Source organism: Gadus morhua, chromosome 7 (assembly GCF_902167405.1).
Source record: "Gadus morhua chromosome 7, gadMor3.0, whole genome shotgun sequence".
NCBI lineage: Eukaryota > Metazoa > Chordata > Actinopteri > Gadiformes > Gadidae > Gadus > Gadus morhua.
Genome location: NC_044054.1, coordinates 1,463,760 through 1,490,224, shown reverse-complemented (window position 1 = coordinate 1,490,224; position 26,465 = coordinate 1,463,760). Strand labels below are relative to the sequence as shown.

The following is a 26,465-nucleotide window of genomic DNA, read 5'->3' as shown; positions in this document are numbered from 1 at the left end:
TGGGGTTTCAGCATACGGTGGAGGATACAGGACGCCGGGGCCGGATGATCTTCATGTATTGGTGCGCTGCATTGCGTGGGGGGCCCTTGGACGGTGGGGCAGGGGTCTGTTCTATGTTCTCCAGCCAGATCAGGTCGGGCCCCTCTGGTGGTCCCTCGTCCAAACTCTCCGGTGTATACTCGATCCCCAGGTAAGCTTGGATGGCACCTGCTGCACCTGTAGCGCCCATCGCTCATTGGGCTCTCCATCCATCCTGCGAAGGGGTCATTAATGCCGGAGCTCTCTGCCAACTCTAATCTGAGGGACTGTAACCCTGCCAGCACCCTGGCCACCGACCCATCCGGTGCCTGCCGAAATCTGATTGCATCATCCTTGGGTAGTTGGTCGGCGCCGGGCGTGTCTGCATCTGGCTCCTCCTCTGGCCCTGGAACTCTGTGTTTCTCTTGCTGGAATTACAAACTTATGTACAACAGTTAGATGTTCAAACATATTTTCCTTAATTCTATTTCTAATTACTCTAATGGAAGTCCCTTTTGGGACCCTTGAATGTTAAGTGAAGGCATGGGTCGACCCTTAAGCATTTCATGCGGGGTTAGATGCGTCGTTCTGTTAGTTTTCATGCGATAACTCATTAGTGCCAGTGGTAGTGCATCAATTCAATTTAGTGCTTGCACAAATGTTGTTAATTCTTAGTCTTGAGCGTCCCATTCACTCTTTCCACCTTACCTTGTGGTTGAGGATTGGGGCGTAATCTAGTCTTTATTTGACATGCAAATGTTGAATCACTTGTTTGAGTGTTCTCTGAATAAACGTTTTGCCTGAGCTTATTTCTGACGGAATTCCAAACCGTGTCTTGACTTCTCCAGTCAGAAACTTGATTACTGTAGTCGCACTTTGGTCTTTTGATGGGACTGCTTCTACCCATCTGTTGAACACTGTATTTCACACTCATTTAGCTGGATGTCAATCATTGTTAGCAAGTATGGTGAAGAAAAACCTTGTTTTCTAATTATTATTATTATTATTTTTTTTTTTTTAATTCTCCTCAATACCTCACCCCTTGCGCAATGGTCAACACCATGCGCATTAAATGATAAGCAAATCTAAGAACGCCGTTGGTGCAACCAACGTCGAAACGTCTAACCTTAACCATCAGCAAATTAAAGCCAATCTTTTGGGAAGGGAAATCGAAACCAGTATGTCCAAATCCAAAGCCCAATATGGGTGGGTTTACCATCAGCCGCCTGAAACCACGCTGTTCCAAAGTCATGCACTAAACCGAAAAAACGTACATGCGTTAGTGGCCTTCTATACCACAAAGGTAAAATAAGATAAAATAAAACGCGACACGCCCCGTTCCAAGACCACCTCTACTGCAAGAGCTGACATATCTGACTCCTGTTCCTCCTCCACCCTACACCCCACCCGGCACTTCCCATGATTGTTGCAGCTCGTCACTTCATGATCAAGTGAGCCAGTGCCCACAGCGACTCTGCCAAGTAATCGTGACTGTGCCTGCCTTAGGTCGTCCCGGGTGTCAAGGTGGGATCTTACACGTCGTTGGCTAACAAGCCTTCCATACTGGCTCGCTGCAGGATGCCGTACCTGGGATACGATCAATCCCCACCTATATGGTGGTATAGATCGCAAGGTGGAGGGATGGAGACAGAGTCTTCAGCCGCTTCTGCCCTATGCAGCGTGTGTGTGCGTAAAAGATACACCTCAGGGAAACTATAAAACAAAAAGTCATTTATCAGAGTTACAATTATTAAAGTGTTGCAGCAGCAGTAGTGGCATTTGAAAGGTAAACCCACTACTTCCGAATCCAAATTGACAACATAGCATGTGGGTTCCCTTCCCAGCAGATGTAGCGCTAATCCCCGTCATCCTTGACCAAAGGGATTTACCCTATATTTTAATTGGTGTAGTCCTACTTGTACAGTTTATCAAGATTACGTTTTTACTTTATGTATATTTTTAATTATTATCCTCATCTTTATCATATCCATATTTATTCAATTATTCATTCCTGTGTGAAAATAATAATAATCACTTAGTTAATAGCAAACCTTCTTCTTTAGTCCAATTGCATTAGATTATCATTACTGTTGTCCTAGGAAGACAAAAAACAAAATAAAAACTAAACTTAAAGAAAAAACAAATTAGCCATAATGTGAATATCCTCTGCGTGTCTCCCTGTGACTCTCTCCCTCCTTCAGGAGAACACGCTCTCTCTCCCTCCTCAGTACGGGGTGCTGTTTGGTGCAAGATAAGGGTGGAATGTGGCTTCTCTCTCTCTCTGCGTGTCTCCCTCCCATTTTGGGTGCGGCCATAACGCCTTGAAGCGAGCGTGCCCCGGGGGCTGGTTGTGGGAGAAACCAGTGGTAGTTCCTTTTCTCGGCCAGCAGAGGGGTTGTTCAGGTGAAACCTATGGACAGAGACTACAAAGAACTTCAAACATGGCAGACGGGGAACTACAAATTTATCAAAGCCTGAAAACTCAACAGAGCTCTACCTGTATTCCTTGGATATGTGGTATTTTATGGCGTATGGCCACCACACGCTTTCAGTTGAACACACTCTCTATTTCCTTTCTCTGTACTGTGTGTTAGTGTGTCTCTCTGTACTGCCTTAATGGTGTAGGTCGACAAATGGGGGTGAAATGTGTTCTCTCTCTTATTCTTCCTCACTCCCCTTAGGGTCCAGCAGCACCTAGGACTGTTAAAAGATAAGCCTGGAATGCAACATCCTGAACTATCCATCATGGAACAATGGCCTAATAACTATCTCTCACACACAAAAAGATCCTTCTGTCCCTTCATTCACAATTAACTTTTCACTTTATTATATATAACTTAATACTGCTCCCCCTTTCCAAATTTCTATATAGACAAAACTACGAAGCTGACCACCGAAATTGGTACAGGCCTCGTCAGACCGAACCAAAACACCCTCACAGGTTCTAACTTCCATACAATTCTAGGGAGGGGAACTACAACATGAGGTGGAGTAGAGGACTTCAAATATGGTGGACGGGGACCTCAAATGGGAGGACTACACATATGGGAAAGGGGATTACACTCTGGGCCTGTCTAACACACGAGAGCGGATGAGAGACTAGGGGGTAACTCTTGTCACTCTTGGAGGAGGAGATCGAGAAAAAAGGAGGAAAAAACAGGGGGGGGGGGGGGGGGGGGGGGGGGGGGGGGGGAAGCAAAAAACAACAGGGCCTAGAGACGTTATTCAATACATCCAGATATTCCTCATAGCCAATAATCGTTATCTATCCTTATTGATTAATCTGCTTCAACAGACTAAACCGTCAACCAACGCGGCAAAGAGATGTTGTTTAGTATCGTAGTTTATCAATGCGACAGGTCCGGCCGTAATTCAAAGAAACACGGAGAAAAAAGAGATATAATTTATCCTTGTCAACTTGTATAGGTCTAGTTTTAACGGTTCAAACAGTAAATTGAAGCGACACAGTAAAAAAGGTTATTTATCATTGTCAATTTATCTATTTCCGCAGGTTACGCCATAGAGCAACGTAATACGTCAGAGAGACATTATTCATTATTATCAATCTATCTATTCTTACATTTACCCGTTTTAACGGGCAAAGATAGGATCACGCATACACACCCACTGATTCACTCACAGATTCCCTCTTTCTCGCAGACGCACACAGAAACATATCGACAGACTTCTCATTCTGTGTCCCGCACCCACAATCATCAGGCACGGCAAAATAGCGTTGAGCATAGCAAAGCAAGCAAGCGTTGCACACATAGCCGGGTTATCACTAATTGATTTATTTCCATATTTTAGCCGGCCCACAAATACGCTCGCTCTCTTTCTTTCTCTCTCTCTGGGCCTCTTACACACACACACACACACAGCCACTCCGTCTCTCTCTCACTCGCGCATACACACGCTGTCTCTCTTTCACTCGCGCATACACACACTGTTTCTCTTTGCAAAGGGACTTTAACCCTGATAAAGGACTCCAACCTTCTCACCACATAGAATTATTTAATACACATCCAATACTTGGCCATCGGTAGTCTTGTATCACTATGACCAATTCTTATAGACCCTAGGGTCTCGAGGGTATTTTCTTCACCATGCAACGAGCCTAGTTTTTTTTTCTTCTCTTTCCCTCTGGGTTCCACCCGCGGCCCAGGCATCCCTCTGGGTCCACACTCTATGGCCCAGGCATTTATTATTTTGGCCATCGGTAGTCTTGTATCACTATGACCGATTCTTATAGGCCCTTCTCTTTCCCTCTGGGTTCCACCCGCGGCCGGGCATCCCTCTGAGTCCACTCTGTGGCCCAGGCATTTATTACTTTGGCCATCGGTAGTCTTGTATCACTATGACCGATTCTTATAGGCCCTTCTCTTTCCCTCTGGGTTCCACCCGCGGCCCAGGCATCCCTCTGAGTCCACTCTGTGGCCCAGGCATTTATTACTTTGGCCATCGGTAGTCTTGTATCACTATGACCGATTCTTATAGGCCCTTCTCTTTCCCTCTGGGTTCCACCCGCGGCCCAGGCATCCCTCTGAGTCCACTCTGTGGCCCAGGCATTTATTACTTTGGCCATCGGTAGTCTTGTATCACTATGACCGATTCTTTTAGGCCCTTCTCTTTCCCTCTGGGTTCCACCCGCGGCCCAGGCATCCCTCTGAGTCCACTCTGTGGCCCAGGCATTTATTACTTTGGCCATCGGTAGTCTTGTATCACTATGACCGATTCTTATAGGCCCTATGGTCTCGAGGGTATTCTTTCACCATGCAACGAGCCGATATTCGATGTGTCACGCATTCAGGGTCAATCGGGTTTTATGGGGAAATGCTGGGGTGCAGTCCTATTCGTCCCCACGAGATATCCCGTAGCGAACCGTTCTCACAGTCTCACCTCCTAATGTGGTTCCTATATAACTATGCAGAGTTTGGATTTTATCAACAGGTTCTGCCTACCTTTTGTTGGGCGATCGCGAGGTGAGACTGCAGGAATCGGTCCGGTGCTCCGGGGTCCCGAGGCCGTGCCGCTCTCCGTCTCTCGTTTCCCAGTTGCGGTCCAATTCAGAAAAAATCACGTCGTGGGTCACCAAATTGAAGGGAAAAACGGTCTGTCTAGTTACTGGACCAGATAAAATGAGACGGAGAGGTAATAAAGTCTGTCGGCACGAGGACCTTGGATTTATTAAGTAAAGTGGCAACGGTTATACAGAGTCATAAGCGTGAGAAATCGAATATGTCTAAGTCCCTAATCAGCGCTGATGGTTCGTCCGGAGCTTCGCCTCCGTGGAAGGTCTGCTTCAGAAGAAGGTGAAGAGTCTCTGTGTGATACAGTCTTATACTGTATCTTCCTCCTGATGAGGTGTGTGCGTTTGAGGTGTGTGTGGTTCTGTGTGTTTTTGCTTGGCCTTGGCTCCCAGGCCCTGCTGTGTATGCCTCCTAACGGGGGAGAGCTCCTCGTGTCTTCGGTGTGATAAATTAAACCGGGGAGTGCCCCCCGAAATGTGGCTTCTCAGGCCCTGGTGTGGTCTGGGGTATCTCTTGGTTCCTCCTAACAGGGAAGAGCTCTCAAAATGTCTCCTGTGTGGTAAATTAAACCGGGGAGTGCCCCCCGAACTGTCTCGTGTGTGATAATTTAATGTGGCTCTCAGGCCCTTGGTATGGGCAGGTAACGGGGGAGAGCTTCAAAGTGTCTCCTGTGTGATAAATTAATGTGGCTCTCCCGTTCTTGAGGATGACTGGTGCATTGTCTGAGTGTCCACCATCTGCCAGCCTGGGAAATGGGGCCTTCGGCTCCGGCCTTGACCTGACTATATTCTCATGTATGTGTTATGTGTTAAAAGTTGACTATATTGTAAGGTGACTGCCATGTGATGTGCTCATTAAGCTAGGGTAGGAGTTAGCTATATTTATAATGTACATGTGATGTACTCAGCAGGTTATTTTTCCCAACACAAGTCACGTGATGATTGATAGTATGAAGAAGTGGGACAAACACTTATGCTCCACCCTGGGTCTGATGTCTTCTCTTCCTGGTGTGGGTGAGTTGTTACCATTAATCTACTTTTTAAAGAAACGGTCTCTGCCAGCTTTGTTTTGACAAGAGGGGAGCTTCTTTGTCCTTTAATCCACTGGGATCCAGTGATTCATTATCATCCACTCGGGATTGCATTTGTGTGGAATACGACTTACCTTTTTTGAGAGGCAGGGGTTTTACTAAGTGCTGCTGTATTCCTTGGCTCAATGGTGTTATTGCTAGTTTGACAGGATACCTTTTATAGTTTGGTAACCCTCTACTTAACCCCTCACACCCATTTTTAAAGTGGCAATACTAAATCTATATTTAGTATTACCCCTTCCAGACCCCTTCCAGAAAGCACAAAATGGTGATCGACGAGCACAAAATGATTTATTCCCCCTCTGCACATGGATTCCCCCAAACAGTAACGGGCTAACTGACTGATTGATGGCCATTAATGATGGAGCGCTAATTTTCACCACGATAGTCACTTCTTTCCCTCGCATAAAAGAAAATAATCTCGGGAAAGGGATGACAACTGTGGACCAACTTCAGTGAAGTCGTAGCAATGGATTACTGGCAGTCAACATAAAGAATATCCCAGAATCCCAAACTGTTCAATTCGCCTTTTCAACTAATAAATTAACTGGTGGAAGCTGGAAAGAAGCAGCATATGATGGGAATGCAGGTTAGGTACCTCATATGCAAATGCTGAAAAAGTACTTTTTAGCTAAGGTACTTTAGCCGATCAGTGCTCCAGCACCAGGCCCTGTCAACAGGTGCAGCTGCCCTGACTGGGCCATGAGACCACTCACCGTGGGGCCTAGAACACGGGTCCCTCCGAGCTCCGGTCCCCAATGGGTAGGGATGGGAATTGATAAGAATTTCACGATTCCGATTCCGATTCCGATTCTGCTTATCGATCCGATTCCTTATCGATTCTCTTATCGATTCTCATTGGGTGAGAAAATAAGTATAAATGTGTTTGTTTGCATTACATCTCTTTAATATCTGATCAGAAGTGCTTCTAGTATTAGGAAATTGTACATTTTCAAATCAATTGGTCTAGACGAAAAAATATATCGCTTTTTAAGCCAAATGCCATCATTATGTGCCATACAACTAAAAACACAGACTGAAAACAGCCAAGTAAGAGCTTGTGCCTTTTGGAATTCTAACAGTGCTCATTTGCATTCAACTTGTAACAAAATGAAACTGACATAAACAAAATGAAGCATTGATTAGACAGAGATTTATTAGATGGGCCTACCTAATAAACCGTTGGAACACACAAGACCGGAAACCATAGCAATGCCGGTAAACAAACCCCGAGAAGCCCAATCCCTATGAGAGCTCCCCACGCTACGGCCATCCGGAGGCGACAGAGCTGTTGGCCGTGATATTATATATACAATTATAATATAGTATATAATATCTTATATACTATTATATATAGAGATCTGGGAGTCGCCAACTGCAACAATCACTTTCTCCTCCATTCCGCGGTTCACCCGGACTGCACTGCACTGAGTTTGACGGCTGAACGCTGATTGGCTGTTACGTTACACATGTCACTCAGTTATCACACTGTTGAACGCTGATTGGCTGTCATCACGACAAAAACTTGTCGCCGGTTTTCTCCCACGACAAACTCGCCCTTATACGCCTCTCTACGTTCACTTTGTATGGGATCTTGTCGCCCCGTCGCGTTTGGTTTGAACGCACAATGCGATTCTCCCTCGGCGGCGACATGTTTGCTGCGTTCTGAACCAAATCATAGCAGCGTGTGTGTGACGTCACGACGCATTTGCCGCGACCGGAACCGATAAGCGGAATCGTTAAGCAGGCTTGCTAACGATTCCAAGGAATCGGTTGACTCGGAACCGGTTCTGAACAAGAACCGGTTCTCGATTCCCGTCCCTACCAATGGGCCTGCACTGTAGTTACTAGGGCTGGCCCGAATTATTTGAATATTCGAATACTCGTACGGAAAATTAGTATTCGAAACTTAAATCAGTATTCGGAGATTCGTTTTTTTCTACGTAGCGTTACCAGAGCGAGGGAGCCAAACTATAAGCGACACCAAGCAGAGAAGCGAGAGAGGTGGAGGAAGAATAGATATCTTGTTTCCCTTAACTTTATAACACAACATTAGCGGGATCTCGGGAGGAAAAGTAATGCTTAGCGAAATGCTAACCGTAGCTTAGCTGTTTGTTTACGTTCGCTGTACAGCGCCGCGCCAATCAACTGTGACTAGCTTGCTGCAGAGCGTGAGCGTCTAGGGAATACCCGGTCAATATAATGGATATAATATGGACACATAAGACGATCAATATTCAGTATTTGTTATGGATTTATTGTACAAATTCCCTGAAAAGATACACGTTCCAGGATGAATTGAAAAGCTCCCGTAAGGGCTGATATGGCAGAGGACAGCTGATTTGGAACTTACTTAGGCCTACTAATTACCGTTCAAAAGCTATTAAATCTTCAACAAAATATGCAGATACTGTCAAAATCGGTTCCAGGGAGTATATAGGGATTAATAATGTTGTTTTTGATGGTGCGATTTTCTGGAACGAGTATTCGAATACTCGCTCGAAAAACCAACGAGTATTCAAAGCCTGAAAAATGGCATTTGGGCCAGCCCTAGTATCAGGTTAAATGGTTTAATCCAGATATGTAGGGTTATAGTGGGGTTATCAGGTTAAATGGTTTGATCCAGATATGTAGGGGTTAAAGTGGGGGTATCAGGTTAAATGGTTTGATCCAGATATGTAGGGTAGTGGGGGTATCAGGTTAAATGGTTTGATCCAGATATGTTTTACTGGTCCGGCACCACGGTGCCCGCGGTATCGGTGCGCGACGGGAGTCGTGACGGCTGGGAGTCGCCGGAGTGCCCGGGCCGCGCTCACGGTGAATGAATGTCCAATCCAAACATTTCTTCCTCAACTTTTTTTTCTTGGCCAAAAGATCTCTCTGTGTCTCTCTCTGTCTCTCTCACCTTCTCCCTCTCTCTGAATCTCTGGTAGTTTGTTGTTTGTATTTCTATGACGGACAGTGCTGTTAGCCTGTCAGAGGCGGGACATTTGGATGTCATGAATATTCATGAGTAAGAGCCAAAATCCTGGCGTTCCTCCCCACCAACCTCCTTCTCCACCCTAGAACCGCGTGAAACAGGAGCACAAGAGCATTTTTTCACCAAAACTGACTCACAGGGGATTTATTGCTACTAGTGACCACCGCAAAATGAATAAAAAAAACTATGCAATGACACCTTTAGACATTGTGCAGCATACCAACAGCGGAATAACTCAGTGGAAGAGATGCAGAACTATCTTGTTATATCAGCATATTAAGTCACTTCCCACTGATTCACTATCAGTATTGCTATCATTACACCAATCATATTGCTGTGGAAATAACAAAATAGTCTTGAAGATTTTGAATCTGTAACATGAAGTCCTTGTCAAAACCAGCTTCTCCGACCACAAGTAATAAAGCCAGTAGATATCATGAAGTTTATAATTTCAAGGAAATATTGACCTGTTTCCTCTGTTTCCACTGATCACCATCCACTAACTGATGTCTTCTGTTCTCATTTAGGATGTGCTGCTGTCGAGTGCCAACATAAAATAAAATCCTATTCGCAGAAGAACTTTGGGTGTTTGTATGAGGGAATCGCTAAAGCAGGACAGCCAACAGCTCTGAATGACATCTACACAGAGATCTTCATCGCAAAGAGAGGCAGTGGAGAGGTCAACCAGGAGCATGAGGTCAGACTGATTGAAACAGCTTCCAGGAAACCAGCCATGGAGGAAACCCCAATCAGATGTGAGGACATCTTTAACCCGTTACCTGGACAAGATAAACCAATGAGAAAACCAAGGACAATTATGACAACTGGAGTGGCCGGCATTGGTAAAACCGTCTTAACACACAAGTTCACTCTGGACTGGGCTGAAGACAAGGCCAATCAGGACATACACTTCACGTTTTTCTTCACTTTCAGAGAGCTGAATTTACTGAAACGGAAAGAGTTTAGCTTGGTGGGACTTCTTCATCACTTCTTTAATGAGACCAAAGAAGCAGGAATCTGCATATTCGACCGGTTCCAAGTTGTCTTCATCTTGGATGGTCTGGATGAGTGTCGACTTCCTCTGGACTTCCAGAACAACCAGACCTGGACTGATGTCAAAGAGCCATCCTCGGTGGACGTCCTGCTGACAAACCTCATCAGGGGCAACCTGCTTCCCTCCGCTCGCATCTGGATAACCAGACGCCCTGCGGCAGCCAATTGGATCCCTGCTGAGTGTGTTGACATGGTGACAGAGGTGAGAGGGTTCACTGACCCACAGAAGGAGGAGTACTTCAGGAAGAGATTCAGAGAGGAGACGCTGGCCAACACAATCATCTCCCACATCAAGAAATCACGAAGCCTCCCCATCATGTGTCATATTCCAGTCTTCTGTTGGATCATTGCTACAGTTCTGGACGACTTCTTCAAAACATCCCAGCTAGGAGAAGAGATGCCCAAGACCATGACTCAGATGTACAGCCACTTCCTGAGGGTTCAGGCCATGCTGGGGGACAGTAAGTATCGTTCGATAGCTGAAACAGATCCACATTGGAGTTCACAGAGCAGGAAGATCATTGTTTCTCTGGGAAAACTGGCTTTTAACCAGCTTGAGAAAGGCCACCTGATCTTCTACGAGGCAGACCTGGCAGAGTGTGACATCGATTTCAGAGCAGCCTCACTGTACTCAGGAGTGTTCACCCAGATCTTTAAAGAGGAGTGTGGGCTGTACCAGGACAAGGTGTTCTGCTTTGTCCACCTGAGCTTCCAGGAGTTTCTGGCTGCCCTCTATGTCTTTCTGTCATTCATTGACATAAAGACATTGGGGTCAATCTGCTCTCAGGACAACAACAATCCCTGTGGTATATATTTTTTGGAAACAAAGGAAACGTCAATCTCTACCAGAGTGCTGTGGACAAAGCCTTAAAGAGTGAGAACGGACACCTGGACTTGTTCCTCCGCTTCCTCCTGGGCCTCTCTCTGGAGACCAATCAGATTGTCCTAAAATGTCTGCTGGGAAAGACAGTAAGTAACTCAAAGACCAGTGAGGAAATGGGCTCCTACATCAAGGAGAAGATAGGTGGAGATCTCTCTACAGAGAAAATAATCAATCTGTTCCACTGTCTGAATGAGCTGAATGACCGTTCTCTAGTGAAGGAGAACCAACAGTACCTGACATCAGGAAGACTCTCCGGAAAATCTCTCTCTCCTGCTCAACTGTCAGCTCTGGCCTTCATCCTACTGACATCAGAAGAGGAGCTGGACGTGTTTGACCTGAAGAAATACTCTGCTTCAGAGGAGGGTCTTCTGAGGCTGTTGCCAGTGTTCAAAGCCTCCAAAACGTCTCTGTAGGTATCACAATTCACACTACACAATATACCTTATAGTAGAATATAAAAGTTATGATAACATAGAAAACATCTTTCAATGATATCTTATATAACATGTATCTCAATATACACAAAGTTATATTGTGTAACAAGGTTGAAAAGTCAAACTCAAAAGCTCTATTTATTTTGAATTAAGAGATAAGGAAAGAAAAAATGATATTTTTTAATAATAGTTAAATACAGCTGCATTTAAATATGTAGCTATATATATAAATAAGTAATTATTGATACGCATAGATTCATATTTATATGTTTATTATTAATAAAAGGTAACCCATTATTTTAGAACATTTTAATCATGTTCACTACGTTTGGTTATATGGACACTGTTTGGGTTTAACCGTTAGGATGCGTTGATACAGAGACGTCCGGGTCGTCTGGGGGAAGGGAGAGAGGTCACGAGTGAGCAGGTAAAAGGAGAGAGGGGGAAGAGACAAAGGAGGAGAGTACTTAATCCTTTGTAGAGATCGCCCAGCTAAATGATATTTAAACATTTACTTAGTAGTTGTAACCAGTAGCGGCACCAAATAATTATAATTGCGGGGGTTGGCGGCCCCGAGGCAGTCATGGTTGTGGGCGATAGGATGTGTGTTTCAGGTGTTAGGTGTGTTTACATAAAGTCTCTCTCAGGGTGGTGTGGATAATGGGACACGAGAGTTGCAGACTCTTATAACATGGGCTCCTGTCTGGTCGTTCCTGCAGCTTCTCGCCACATTATTATTAAAAGCAGATTTTAAATAAAATGTTATATTTGTCCTAACAAAATGAATTGGGGTTTCGGGAGGGGGGGGCTTGGAGGGGGCTTAGCCTTTTTCAGGGGAGCTCAAGCCCCCGCTAGCCCCCTCCCCTTGCAACCACCGCTGGTTGTAACCCTAATAAACAAAACATCTCTTTAGATGAACTATCACATGTGTTACAATTAGTGGTGGGCCGTTATCGGCGTTAACGGCTGCGAAACTTTTATCGCGTTTTTATCGCGCGATAAAAAAAATATCGCTGTTAATCTATTTTCAAACACTTCCTTGTTCGGACCCATCACGTGACTGAACTAACCAATCAGAAACTAGAATTAAGACTGAGGTAAACGTGAGGGAATCAGAGAGGCAGATTCAACAGAATATCCTGACTGTGTTAAATATGTAAACATGTAAATATGTAATAATTGTGTAACATAAATATGTAAATGATTAACTGACCAAAAATTGTAAGCACATTTCTAGCAAATTAACTCCAATATAAATTATATTAATTTATTCTACAACTTTCAAATATTTAACTCCTAAACCTTACATTATTATGGATTATTACACGGCTCTTCTCAATGCTGTAGACTGCTCCATTCACTTGCATGGGCCTTCCCAACGTTCAGCTGTCAATTATTTTTGTTTATGCTCCGTTCACTTGCATGGGCACTTCACAACTTCCGGCGGTGAATTATATTTGATAATTCACCGTTGCCCAGTATAATTGACCGCAGTCAAGGTAAACAAACAGATTTTTGGCCGGTTGCCATTTTAATCTAGATTAATTCTGGAATTAATCTAGATTAAAAAAAAATAACTATGCCCACCACTAGTTACAATACAATGCAAAAAATACATGATACTTCAAAAAAAGTCTGATTAATATACTATACGGGTCTCAAACACTACAAAAAACTCCAAAATTGAATGAACATAAGAATCTAATTTATATATTAGTTAAATTAATAAAACATCGACTCTAATTTAAGATTTTCAACATAAGTCCTTCATTATGTAAAAATTAAAATATCTAAGTTACTTTAACGTGTTCTGTTATTGTGTGTGCAGGCTGAATGACTGTAATCTGTCAGGGAGATGCTGTGAAGCCCTGGTCTCAGTTCTCAGCTCCAACTCCTGTAGTCTGAGAGAGCTGGACCTGAGTACCAATGATCTGGAGGATTCAGGAGTGAAGCTGCTCTCTACTGGACTGGGGAGTCCACACTACACACTGGAAACTCTCAGGTCAGTTTCACTCAATGGTCAAACAGTTACACCACAATTTCCACATCAGAGGACCAGTATTGATCTACTGTGCCCCAGTAAAATCTCACGTTCGAGTTTTAACAAGGTCCATATTTGGCAGTGGATTAATTTAGATTGATATTAACTAGGGCTGGGCGATATATCGATATTTAAAATATATCGATATTTTTTCAAACGCGATGTGAAACGAGACCATATCGTCAATATCGATATAATTTAATTTGCGTTGAAATTACAGTACATTTGTTCCAAATAACACCAGTTTCGAACCGCGCCTGCCGCCTGCTATTTCGTAACTCTGCTTATGTCTCTCCCGCTCTGCCTCTGCTCACAAACTCAGTCTCTGCCTGCCCCCCCCTCCACTGACTCACGTCACTTTTTGAAATCGCGAAACATGAGCCGTGTTCGAAATCGTTTACTATTCATTGGGTATTTTAAGTGCACTGTATTGTGCATGAAATTAACCACTGAGAATTCGAACACCACAACAAAATGAGGAGCACCCTATATAGTGCACTATATCCGTGATGGAGAACGATTTCGAACACAGCTATGGAGTCCGCCTGCACAAGCAGCTCCGAGGAGCTTGTTTGCAAGCGAAAGACCAACGGCTCCGTAGTATGGAAATGGTTTGGATATAAGGTGTCTGACGAATTAAAAAATCACGTAATTTGTAGAGAGTGCTTAAAAACTGTCGCAACCAACGGGTTGCAATTCTGTGAATATTCCGGAGGTGCACACAGCTTTTGGCCATGATATTATATATTATAATGTTCTCAAATACGAGGCGGAGGCAGTGTCTAGTCCACAGTTTATTCAACCATCAAACTGTATTCAATTCTGAACGGTAGGAATAGTAATTGTAAATCAAAACGGTAGGTAGGTATAGTAATAACGGTAACTTCAAGGTTTCTCACTCCGCGAGACCCAAACATAAAACATTAAAGGTCCTATGACATGAAAATCTCACTTTATGAGGTTTTCTAACATAAATATGAGTTCCCCTAGCCTGCCTATGGTCCCCCAGTGGCTAAAACTTGCGTTTGGTGTAAAACGAGCACTAGCTGCACTGCTCGCCTTTGAAAAAACGGAGGCTCAAGCGCGCTGATTTGGAATGTCTTTAGGTCTGTCACAAAGCATCTAAGCTCCTCCCCTTACTTTGCCTGTCCCGCCGAGACGTTGGCGCGCCAATGAGACACGACCGTGCGAGCGCCACATGTGTGTGTGTGAATACACACACTGTAACGCAAGTGTTTCTTGTCGGTTCTTTGACGTCTCTTGTATTTCCACAACGAGACTGTAGCGAGTGTTATCTGAGCCATGGTTGAGAAGGAATTGGGGGAAAGGAACTTTGGCTTTGACTCGCTGAAGTACATGAACTGCGACATGCCTCCCGTGTGTTATAGAATATTTACAGAGCACGGCTAAAGGCTATGTGCGCCTCACCATTGCGATACATCCACTGTAAACAGAGCGCATGGTACCGTGGCTGCAAGCTGCTCAGGGCCACATCCCCACCCTCCTCCTTGACCCAACTCGCTCCTCCTCATTTGCATTATAGCTACAGACACCAAAACACTGCATTTGGGGGAAGATCAATGTGCGACTGGCTCGGAGTGGCTGTAACTCTGCACCACGGCAGAATTTCGGGAACGTCTTTGAATACTGTGTTAGTTGCCCACTAATACCTATATTAAAGAATACATAAAATAGCATGTCATGGGACATGACATGCAACGCCCCCCCCACGCAGTCGTAACGGTTCGTAATATTGCGGAGGCGCACAAAGCTTTTGGCCGTGATGTTATACATTATAATGTTCTCAAATACAAGGCGGAGGCAGTGTCTAGTCCACGGTTTATTCAACCATCAAACTGTATTAAATTCCGAACGGTAGAAATAGTAATATCAAATCTGCGCGCGGGGCGCGCCGCCCATGCCCCCCCCCCCCCCCCCCTTGACAAATATCAATATTTATCTTATATCGATATTCTGCTTGAAGATATCGAGATATGACTTTTGGTCCATATCGCCCAGCCCTAATATTAACGGTAAAATACTGGATTATTTTCTAATACATAATGTCAAAGCAACGCAGTTTAAACCTAAACACAAACTGAGGCGCGCACCTTGCGGTCCGGGTCCGTACACCGCGGAGTGCACATTACTGTCCGTGCATGGCAGTGTGCATGTCGTAGCCGGTGCACCGCGGCGCGCGCGTAGCAATCCACTGATCCTGGTTTATTAAATAGTCTGATGGATAATTGCTGCTTGTGAAAACGATTGTTGCAGTGTATTTTTTTTCTCACATTTCCCAACCATGCAGTATAGTGCTAAATGTTCTGTAAATAAAATAAACATTGCCCTGATGTACACACAGCGTTGTTTAGGTTTTTTTAGTCAAAGAAGCTACGTAGGCAGTCTATTCCGTTATCAACCCCCGTTTTGAGTCACCGGATCCACCCCCCCTCTGCGCTCCGGGACGTCCCACTTTACAAATCACCGTAAGCACTGATAAGGGGTCTGTTTCTATTTTTACCACCAGCGCCGCGACATCTCTTTCCTCACCAACCAACTCCTCCTCCTCCTCCTCCTCAATGAAATACCTACTAATAACAACCGGCTGCTGATTGGATAATATACTCCAATTAGGATTAATCTTCTTCTCTGGGTCATCCTGAATAGTACATTTCTTTACATGCTCTTGAATAGCACTAGTACTGCGGTGACATTTAAATGAAACTTTGCACAAAGTACAAACCAGTGTTTTTCTAGTTTTCTGATTGAGTGTCTTCAGGGGAACTTAAGTGGGTCGTGTTTCCCAATAGAGCGATCAAGCTGTCGCTGCAATACAGCCGCGATTTATCTCAGCACTGAACTAAACCTTGGCAGTCTGCGTGCATCGCAGCGCCATTATCACTCATCTCATCAAACACAAGACCTTAATCCCCCTCTATTTGTGTTGCCATGACAGTAAAAGGTGTACCTTGGATTCAGTTTGTTAATGATGGTATAAGGTGTTTGTTTTATTATATTCCTATTCTATTCATAATCTGGAAGATGGAAATTAAGGTTGTTTCATAAAGTAGAATAATAGATTATTCTTAGAACTGGGTCTTTTAGGGGAACCTTTTCTATATTTTGAAGATCTACTGTATTAACATTTAGTTAAACTAATAGAACACGTCTGAAAACAATTTTCAAATTCAACATTAATCACAGTTCCTAACGTGTTCTATTTATTGTGTGTGCAGTCTGAATGGCTGTCAGCTGTCAGAGAGATGCTGTGAAGCTCTGGCCTCAGTTCTCAGCTCCAACTCCTCTAGTCTGAGAGAGCTGGACCTGAGTACCAATGATCTGCAGGATTCAGGAGTGAAGCTGCTCTCTGCTGGACTGGGGAGTCCAGACTGTACCCTGGAAACTCTCAGGTCAGTTTTACTCAATGGTCAAACAGTTCCACCACAATTTCTACATCAGAGGACCAGTATTGATCTGCTGTGCCCCAGTAAAATCTGACGTTTGAGTTTTAACAAGGTCCATATTTGGCAGTGGATTAATTTTGATTGATATTAACGGTAAAATAATGGATTATTTTCTAATCCACAACGTCAAAGAAACGCAGTTCACCCCCAAAATAGAAGGTGAGGAGCGCACCTTGCGGTCCGGGTCCGTACAACGTGGCGTGCACATTACTGTCCGTGCACGGCAGTGTGCATGTCGTAGCCGGTGCACCGCGGCGCGCACACAGCAATCCACTGATCCTGGTTCATTAAATAGTCTGATGGATAATTGCTACTTGTGAAAACGATTGTTGCAGTGTATTTTCTTTTTCACATTTCCCACCCATGCAGTATAGTGTTAAATGTTCTGTAATTAAAATAAACATTGCCTTGATGTACATGTAATAGATTATTCTTAGAACTGGGTGGGACAGGGGGACCTTTTCTATATTTTGAAGATCTACTGTATTAACATTTAGCTAAACTAATAACACATGTCTAATATCAAATTTAATATACAACATTAATCACAGTTTTTTAACGTGTTCTGTTTATTGTTTGTGAAGTTTGAAAGGCTGTCAGCTGTCAGAGAGATGCTGTGAAGCTCTGGCCTCAGTTCTCAGCTCAGACCATAGGCGTAGCAGCCATATACATTGGGGGGTACAAGTCCCCCCCAATGTTCAGATATGCCCAAAATGTCCCCCCCAATAAATCGCTGGGAATAGGGATATAGCAATTCAATATTTCTATGGGTAGAACACTTAGGTTTTCCCTGAATTACACTCCGTTCCCTGAACGCATCTCTGCACACAGTGCGCGCCGCACACCCTAACTCAATACGATTCTATCTACAGCTCTTACAGCCAATGAGAATGGCTGTTCGGGCTAGCTAGCCAATGGGATAGGTCCATGATTTGATTCGTCCCCGCACGTGCGGCTCGGTGACGGTGACTTGTCACTCGATTGCATTGGTCATCAACTGTCTTTTTTACATGACCACGGAATCAAAAACATCAACAACAGCAAATGAGTGGCGTGTTACGATCGAAAACACAGGTAAGTTATGGAGCTTTTGATAGTGTCTCTCAAATTTCGTGGGTTTTTGCCGCTTTTCTAGCGAGCAGCATCATTAGCTATGTGTTACCTATGTAATAAGCCAGCTAGATGACGTTGGCCCCGGCCCCATTCCGTAATTCCAACGCCTCATTATGCTGAAGTCTCAATGTTCCGAAATGTTCCCCATTAGATCTAAATGCATGGGCAGTTTGGATTTAAATGTGCTGGGGACAGAGATGCATTCGGAAGTGCATTTTCAGAAGTGTTGGGTACAATGAGGATGCACTCGTTTTTCTCTCTTTAGTGCAGTCTGTCTGGCACGTTTTATGAAGAAAACGTTTCCAAAAAGTATCGGACATGTGACCCACAATGTTCTGCTCTATGTATCCAATGTTGACAACGTGACATGATGACATGGCTAAGCTACCAACATAAACAAGAGGAGCTAGGAAAGGAAATTAACTGCTTGTTCAAGTTCAGAAGGGGCAAACGTGTGGCTACACTACACACAGCACTACAAAAGTCGTCAAGATTGTATTTGGTGCTGCTTAGTGTGAGAGAGAGAGCGAGAGAGACAGAGAGAGAGGCCTGATTCACAAATTAACAAATGCCAGTGACAGTAAAGGTGTTGGCAAGCTGTAACAAATATGCATTAGCAACCTTTGCTGGTTTAAGTGAATTCACCATCCTCTTTAGGGTAACTAGGCTTGGAGGTGTGGAGAGTGAAAGAGAGGAGAAGAGCAAGGAATTGGGAGTAGGAGAAGGGAGGTAAGGATGATAGTAGAATCTCATGTTAGCCAGGCCTGTCTCAAAATTGACTCATTGTCTCACACACGCACTTGTGTATGTTACCATGGGTAAATCTTTCAAATGCACTGCCTACGAAGTGCACACCCATTCACAGCACTCCATTGTAGGAACTATCAATGTTGTACATTGTAACAACAAGCCTGCGTGAAGTTTCAACTTGTCTCATGAAACTCATCTATGTACTTATTAAACAAGTGGTTGAAAATATCAGAAAATCTATGTTTTCTGAGGGGTAACAAAAGTTTTGGGTTGACTTCTATTTAGGTCCATGAGATAGATGCACCTGGGTGGGTTTTACTCAACATTGGCAAATGTGATGGTTATGCAATAAAAAATGTAATGGAAGTAAGAACTGGCTGGATTTTGTGTCCTTGTTGTGGTGGTGCAGGTGTTTGATTGTGTGTGTTTTGTAAAAAAGACAAAACATCAATGAATTGAATGTGGAAAAAAAAGAACTGACTGGATGGGTTGAAATATTGAGGAGCACAAAATGTAATATTTAATTTAAAAAGTAAAGGAAAACAGAGCTCTGAAGTATATGTGTGTCAACCTTTTCCTAATTTCAAGTTTTCCACACTCCCTGACTGCTTGGTCACATCCAGTATTAAAGTGTTAAAAGTTAAACATCCATCCCTAGAAAGGTCTTCAAAATGAGGTGCTGGGTATTGAGATTTTGCTCTCAGAGTGCACCAGATTAATGCATGTTCAAAATCTTTGCCTTGGGGGGCCGGACCCCGCCCCCAGGCATTTGTCCCCCCCAATGTTGAAACCATGGCTACACCTCTGGCTCAGACTCCTCTAGTCTGAGAGAGCTAGACCTGAGTACCAATGATCTGCAGGATTCAGGAGTGAAGCTGCTCTCTGCTGGACTGGGGAGTCCACACTGTACACTGGAAACTCTCAGGTCAGTTTTACTCAATGGTCTAACAGTTCCACCACAAGTTCCATACCAGAGGACATTGAACAGATTTACCTCTAGAAAAGTAATAATTCTCACTGTGTGTGTGTGTGTGTGTGTGTGTGTGTGTGTGTGTGTGTGTGTGTGTGTGTGTGTGTGTGTGTGTGTGTGTGTGTGTGTGTAGATTGTCTGGCTGCCTGGTCACACAGGAAGGCTGTGCTTCTCTGGCCTCAGCTCTGAGCTCCAACCCCTCCCATCTGAGAGAGCTGGACCTGAGCTACAATCACCCAGGAGACTCTGGAGCTGCGCTGCTCTCTGCTGGACTGGAGGATCCACGCTGGAGACTGGACACTCTCAGGAATGGAGAGGACAGCTCACCACTCAGGAACAAAGTCTCCTACAAGGATTCATGCCGCTGCTAGATGAAGTGGTTTGAAGAGGCAGCTGTCACTCATGTTGTGTAGAACGTTATGAGACGGCAGATGATAAAGGTGAATGTTTCAACATGCTGCTTTCACTTTGATTCCCCCCCAGTGTGGAGCACGGTGGAGTGTGGAGGCTGAAATCAGCTCTAAAGAAGTGTAAGTGTCGGTTTGATTCATCACAAAACACACCGGGCTGAGGGGGGAGGAGTGTGGGGGTGGGGGGATGAAGGGGCTGAGGGGGAGGGGGGGTGACCGGGTTAGGGGCCGGTGAGGGGGAGGGGAAGGGGTGAGAGTGAGGGGGGGGGGGGGGGGGGTTGACGGGGAGGGGGCTGAGGGGTAGGACTAGGGGGGAGGGGGAGGGGGGAGGACCGGGCTGAGGGGGAGGGGCGAGGGGGAGGGGGAGGGGGGGTGAAGGGGCTGAGGGGTGAGGGGGAGGGGGATGACCGGGTTAGGGGCCGGTGAGGGGGAGGTGAAGGGGTGAGAGAAAGGGTCCTGAGGGGGAGGGGGCTGAGGGGAAGGACTAGGGGGGAAGGGGAGGGGGGATGACCGGGCTGAGGGGGGCATGAGGGGGAGGGGGGTGACCAGGCTGAGGGGGGGGTGAGGGAGAGGGAGGTGACGGGGCTGAGGGGGAGGACTAGGGGTGAGGGGGAGGGGGAGGGGGGGTGACGGGGCTGAGGGGGAGGACTAGGGGTGAGGGTGAGGGGGGGTGACGGGGCTTAGGGGGGGCTGAGGGTGAGGACTAGGGGTGATGGGGAGGGGGGGTGAAGGGGCTGAGGGGGAGGGGGGGGGGGGGGGGACGGGGCTGAGGGGGGGATGAGGGGGAGGACTAGGGGTGAGGAGGAGGGGGGGGGGGAGGGGGGCTGACCGGCTGAGGGGGGGCTGAGGGTGAGGACTAGGGGTGAGGGGGAGGGGGGCTGACGGGGCTGAGGGGGAGGACTAGGGGTGAGGGGGAGGGGGGGTGACCGGGCTGAGGGGGGGGGGTGAAGGGGAGGGGGGAGGGGGAGGGGGGTGAAGAGGCTGAGGGAGGAGGGGGAGGGTTGTGACCGGGCAGTGAGGGGAAGGGGAAGGGGAAGGGGGGGGTGGGTGAGGGGGAGGGGGCTGATGGGGAGGGGGCTGGGGAGGGGGGGGGGCTGAGGAGGGGGGGGGGGGCTGAGGGGGAGGGGGGGGGGGTGAGAGGGAGGGGGATGAGGGGGGTTGGTGAGGGGGGGGGGCTGATGGGTAGGGGGAGGCTGATGGGGAGGGGGCTGAAGAAGAAGAGAGAGCGATCACAAAAAGAAAGAGAATAAAAAGAAGAAGAGCAGCCTGGATCCAAGGAGAGATGTTTGTTGTTGATATATTCATAATATTGTTGTTGATGTATTCATAACGTTATTTTGAGGTGTGTGTATCTATGTATGTGTACATATGTATATGTATGTATGTGTTCATATCTATGTATATGTACACAGAGCGCAGGAGAACAGTACTAGTGATGATGATGATGATGAGGATGAAGAGCGGTTCAGCAGCTCATCATGTCTGGTTCTCCCTCAGATGCCTGTGACCTCACACTGGACCCCAACACGGCCCACAGACGACTCTCTCTGTCTGAGGACAACAGGAAGGTGACGCGGGTTGGAGTGGACCAGTCGTATCCGGATCACCCAGACAGATTTGACTCCCGGCCCCAGGTGTTGGGTAGAGAGGCTCTGACTGGCCGCTGTTACTGGGAGGCAGAGTGGGAAGGATGGGTTAATATAGGAGTGACATACAGAGGAATCACAAGGAGAGGAGGGGGTGGTGACAGCAGGCTTGGAGGGAACAACAAGTCCTGCAGTCTTCATTGTTCTCATGTTGGTTACTCTGCCTGGTACAACGGTAGAGAGACAGCCCTCCCTCTCCCCCCCGCTGGCTCCACCAGAGTAGGAGTGTATCTGGACCGGCCTGCTGGCTCTCTGTCCTTCTACAGAGTGTCCCCAGGTGGAGGAGGGTCCTCAGACACACTGACACACCTCCACACCTTCTGGTCCCCCTTCACCCAGGAGGACCTCCTCCCGGGGGTCTGGGTAGTGGGGCGGGGGTCCTCAGCCTCTCTGTGTCGGTTGTAGAAAATAAAAAAACGGGCCCCGGGGGACAACAGAGGGGGCCTCCCCCGGGGGCCCCCTCAGTTGTCCTATGATGGGGGAGTTACCTGTGCCGTCTCTAAATAGAGCTTATTTTCTATTTAGAGGGGGTCCCCTCTCTACAACTGAGGGGGCCTCCCCCGGGAGACAACTGAGGGGGACTAAGGGACTTGTCCCCCGGGGGACAACTTGTCCACAAGTTGTACTGAGGGGACAACTTTCTACAACTGAGGAGGCCCCCTCAGTTGTAGAAAGGGCTCAGTAAAAAAAAGCTGCCTCTCTGCGAAACACAGGGTCGGCGGGGCCTCAATGTCTCTGTGTAAGTTATAGTCTCTCTCTCTCTCTCTCTCTCTCTCTCTCTCTCTCTCTCTCTCTCTCTCTCTCTCTCTCTCTGTGTCTCTCTCTCCCCGAGTCTGAGGAGAGGGGAGGGGGGGTTACACACACATGCGCCCGCGTGAGGGTGGGTGGTTGGGTGGGGGGGCTGGGGGGTGAGGGGGGGGTGAGGGTGAGGGAGGGGGGGGAGGGTACGCACACGTTACATGCGCCCGCACACACACATCATCTGTTGGGTTGTAGAGGAGCTGCTCTGGCCTGATCAGGACCGGAGGGGGGTACAGACTGATGTACATGTGTGGGATGGCTCAGTGGGCTGGGTGGGTCTTTGTTGTCTCAGATAGTCTAGATGGCACTGCCATTGGTCCTTTCCGTTATCATGCTCTATGTGGTCATCAAGTTATCTCCCTGTGTGTTTCACCGGATGACCGCCCCCCAACCGCCCCCCCCGGGGACTGCCCCGATCTTGTTGCCCCCCTCAGGGCCCCCCCCCCCCCCCCCCCCCCCCCCCCCCCCCCCCCCCCCCCCCCCCCCCCCCGTCGTAAGGTCTGGGGCCCCAAACTTCCCCCCGTTTCTAAGGCTAAGCCTTCCTCTGGGCCCTTTAGTGTTGTTCAGACCAACAGAACCACTTTACTGCTGGGGACAGTGAGAGCTGTCAGAGGAAGGTGGAGCTTCACTGCCCAGCAGAGGGCGCTGTCTGGACACTCCATTTCCTTTATTTTACAATTTAAATCTGTTTTGGTTTAATCATGAGTAACCGTTTTTTATTTTTGAATTAGCCTACACCTGGTTTACTTGTGGATGATGAGTATAATTTTTTAAGTTTACTGTTGCCTTTTATGCTTCATTTTGTTGATTTAGATAATTGTTAATTGTATACCAGTAGATAAACTGAATTCTCATTTAAAGGGTGATCTTTAAACTATGTTTAATATGATCAAGAGGGAGGAATGTAGAATGTTGGTGTATTTTAGTGTCTCTTGTGTTCACATCTTAGTCTAGGAACAGGCCAGTGCCTCTCCTACTGTACGAGGTGTTATTTCCAACATTCTGCCATTTGTGATGTCCCAACAAGGACGAACCAACCCTGTCGTCTGGGACATAGCCAGGGCCATATACCTTATCAAGGGAGACTGTTATTTTGTTATTCACGCTTTCTTTCCTATGATACTGGCCCAATCCCTTTGGTTTGGTGAGAAGAGCGATGGACAGCCAAGGAGCACGTCTGGAGACTGCTCCTCACCTCCTACACTGAGACTATCCCACCTGAGTCTGTACCTGTGCTGTATTACATCCTCCAATAAACCTATTCAACCCTCTGATCCAACCTGGCAAGTTGCTTTGATTTCCACTTCAAGAATTACTACTACGAGGGAGAAATACACAACGCAGAGTCTTACGAACAGTTTAGAAATAAGATGAAATCTAACACATAACAGATCTGTTTCACCTCACGTATGTTCTTCTTTTTATTTTTGTTGGCCTACGGAAAGCTTTTTTTGCAGTCAGTTTAGATGAACATTTTACTGTATTACAGTAACAGATAAGTTACCTTTTAGTACTTGTGCAATGATTTCATCATTAAATCCCCTGAAAGAACATTTTCTTACTGTAGTGTTTTTCATTTATCAGTGCAATTACTGTACTGTGAGTTTTGCCAAAATAGGTAACATTAGTGTATTTTCAGAACTCAAACAACGTTGCAGTATCAACTATAGGTGTACAGTATGACTCTGTGGGATTGTGAGTTTAGCCCATTGGAGCTCATTGGATAGACAAATATGCATTGTATCCTATCGAGATACAATTGTGTCAATGCAATATTTATGTGATATATTCACAGTATTGTATTAAAATATTGCAACAATATTTATACTGTATGTACCACCTAATTGCAACTTTAAAAAATGAATATTTTTCTAAACAATTGTACACATTTGAATATGTAACATGGCCTCATAGTCAAAATAGGTATAACAGTATTTTGATGGAAGTGTTTTAAATTGATCCCACACAAGTGATTAATTGATGCTCGCTAAGAGATATTCATATGATCGTTGTGTTTCTCGTTTTTGTGCAAAAAAGAGGAGAGGAGAGAACATGGTTTTGAGTGCAGTGTTTTGTTTTGAAAGAGATTTGTGGAGTTTTGATAAAATGGTAAACTCTTCAGATTTGTCCTTGGTGTTTTGAGAAATTGAGCTATAGTTTCAGAAAACGTGTTTAAACAATTGAGAAAAACTTCAAGGAAAGCGTCCTGCTTGTTCAGAACACCGCTGATAGACTCCTAGAGCCATCTTAATGGTTTGAACGCAAGTGAGAAGCGCAAAACGGAAGTAGCGTTGTGGGCGGGGCTCTGCCGCTTTTGCTATTATAACGGTGGATAAATGACTGTTGCCCCCTGAGGTAGCCTTATCACCCGTAGGTGTGGTTTGGGCCTAACGTGCAATAAACCAATGAAAGTGCCATCTCCCATCCCATTTAAGAGCAATGAGCTTATTTGAACCTGATGAGTTGATATTTTGACAGCGCGTTTACAATCTCAGATGAGACAGATGCATGACCACATGAATTTCAAACTTCAAATGGCTCAGTTTATGGCCAAATAATATGCCCTAATTCACACATGGAATAGCGTTTTCTTCTACAACTTCCGAAATACTAAGTCTTCATGTAAATTGCGGCATGGAAACCTAACACACATATGATATGCGGTCCTGTGGCCGCAGCTGCGGGTCTATTTAATGATATGCGGCAATACATTAACACACGTCATTTGTTACAGTATTGTATACATTATCATTATTGACTTGTGTTCCTAATATGCAGGTGTCCCCCCGTTCATGTACATTGCCATGGACTGTATTACGCGTTAGGGGAGAGTTAGGTAATGTGAGACACCGGGTAATGTGAGACATCCCTTGTAGCTAGGCAACGCAACACATTTGTGGTCATGTGACCATTTTTTTTTCAAGCCCCTCCCTTTCCCCCATTGCCAAGAAGGAGAAGTTGGTGCATGTGCGGTGGTGAGTATTTTATTTACAGAAATGTGTTTTTAGCATGTAAAAGTAAATTTTCTTGATGTGAACTTAATCAACTGTTGTGTCAAAGCAAATTGATTCAGGTAGAAAAACTTATATCATACATGTTGATGAATTTCCAACATATAAAACCATGTGATTGAAACTAGCTAAAGATTAGCCTGAATTGCTAAGAGATGGGGTTTTTGTTAAAATGGTGACTGTGGGGTAAAGTGAGACTAGTGTTTTGGGGTAAAGTGAGACACTGTCTCACTTTACCCCACCATGAAGCACAACTTAAGTTTAGTCTTAAACATATTTTATTGTAATATTACATTACATATGTTTTATTTTTAATGTCATAAACATTGTAGAAAACCGAGATCATGCCGAGGCAGTACCAGAGGAAGACTTCCTGGGGCCAAACACCCCTGGCAGATATGGAGAGAGCAGCAGATGAGGTTATAAGAGTGCAAACGTCCCATAGACAAGCTGGAAGGGACAGCAACATAGATAAATCAACCCTGATGAGGTTCATTAAAAAAAAAAAAAGGGGGGAAGTGAAGTCAGTGGCCTGGGGTGCCGTAGCCGAGGCAAAGAGAGTGTTGAGTGATGAGATGGAGGAGGAGCTGGCAAACCACCTTAAACAACTGGCTGCCCAGTTTCATGGCCTTGCTCCAAACAAGTGCCGTGAACTGGCATTTGAATTTGCTCAGAAAAACCTTGTCAGTGTCCCTGACAATTGGACCAAGAAGCAGTGTGCAGGTAGGCTAGGGTGTTTAAGAGATCACATGATTCTGTGGGTTAACTTTG

At 45.7% G+C, this 26,465-nt stretch overlaps 1 protein-coding gene across 1 annotated transcript; it reads left to right on the top strand.

The window, feature by feature from the left end:
* Nucleotides 1-8,858: 8,858 nt before the first annotated feature.
* Nucleotides 8,859-11,431, top strand: LOC115546641 (protein NLRC3-like; the record flags this gene model as incomplete). Its single annotated transcript, XM_030360272.1, has 3 exons — nucleotides 8,859-8,955; nucleotides 9,646-10,914; nucleotides 10,947-11,431. Coding segments are annotated over exons 1-3 (1,851 nt in total), but the record flags the coding sequence as incomplete, so codon positions are not given.
* Nucleotides 11,432-26,465: the final 15,034 nt, after the last annotated feature.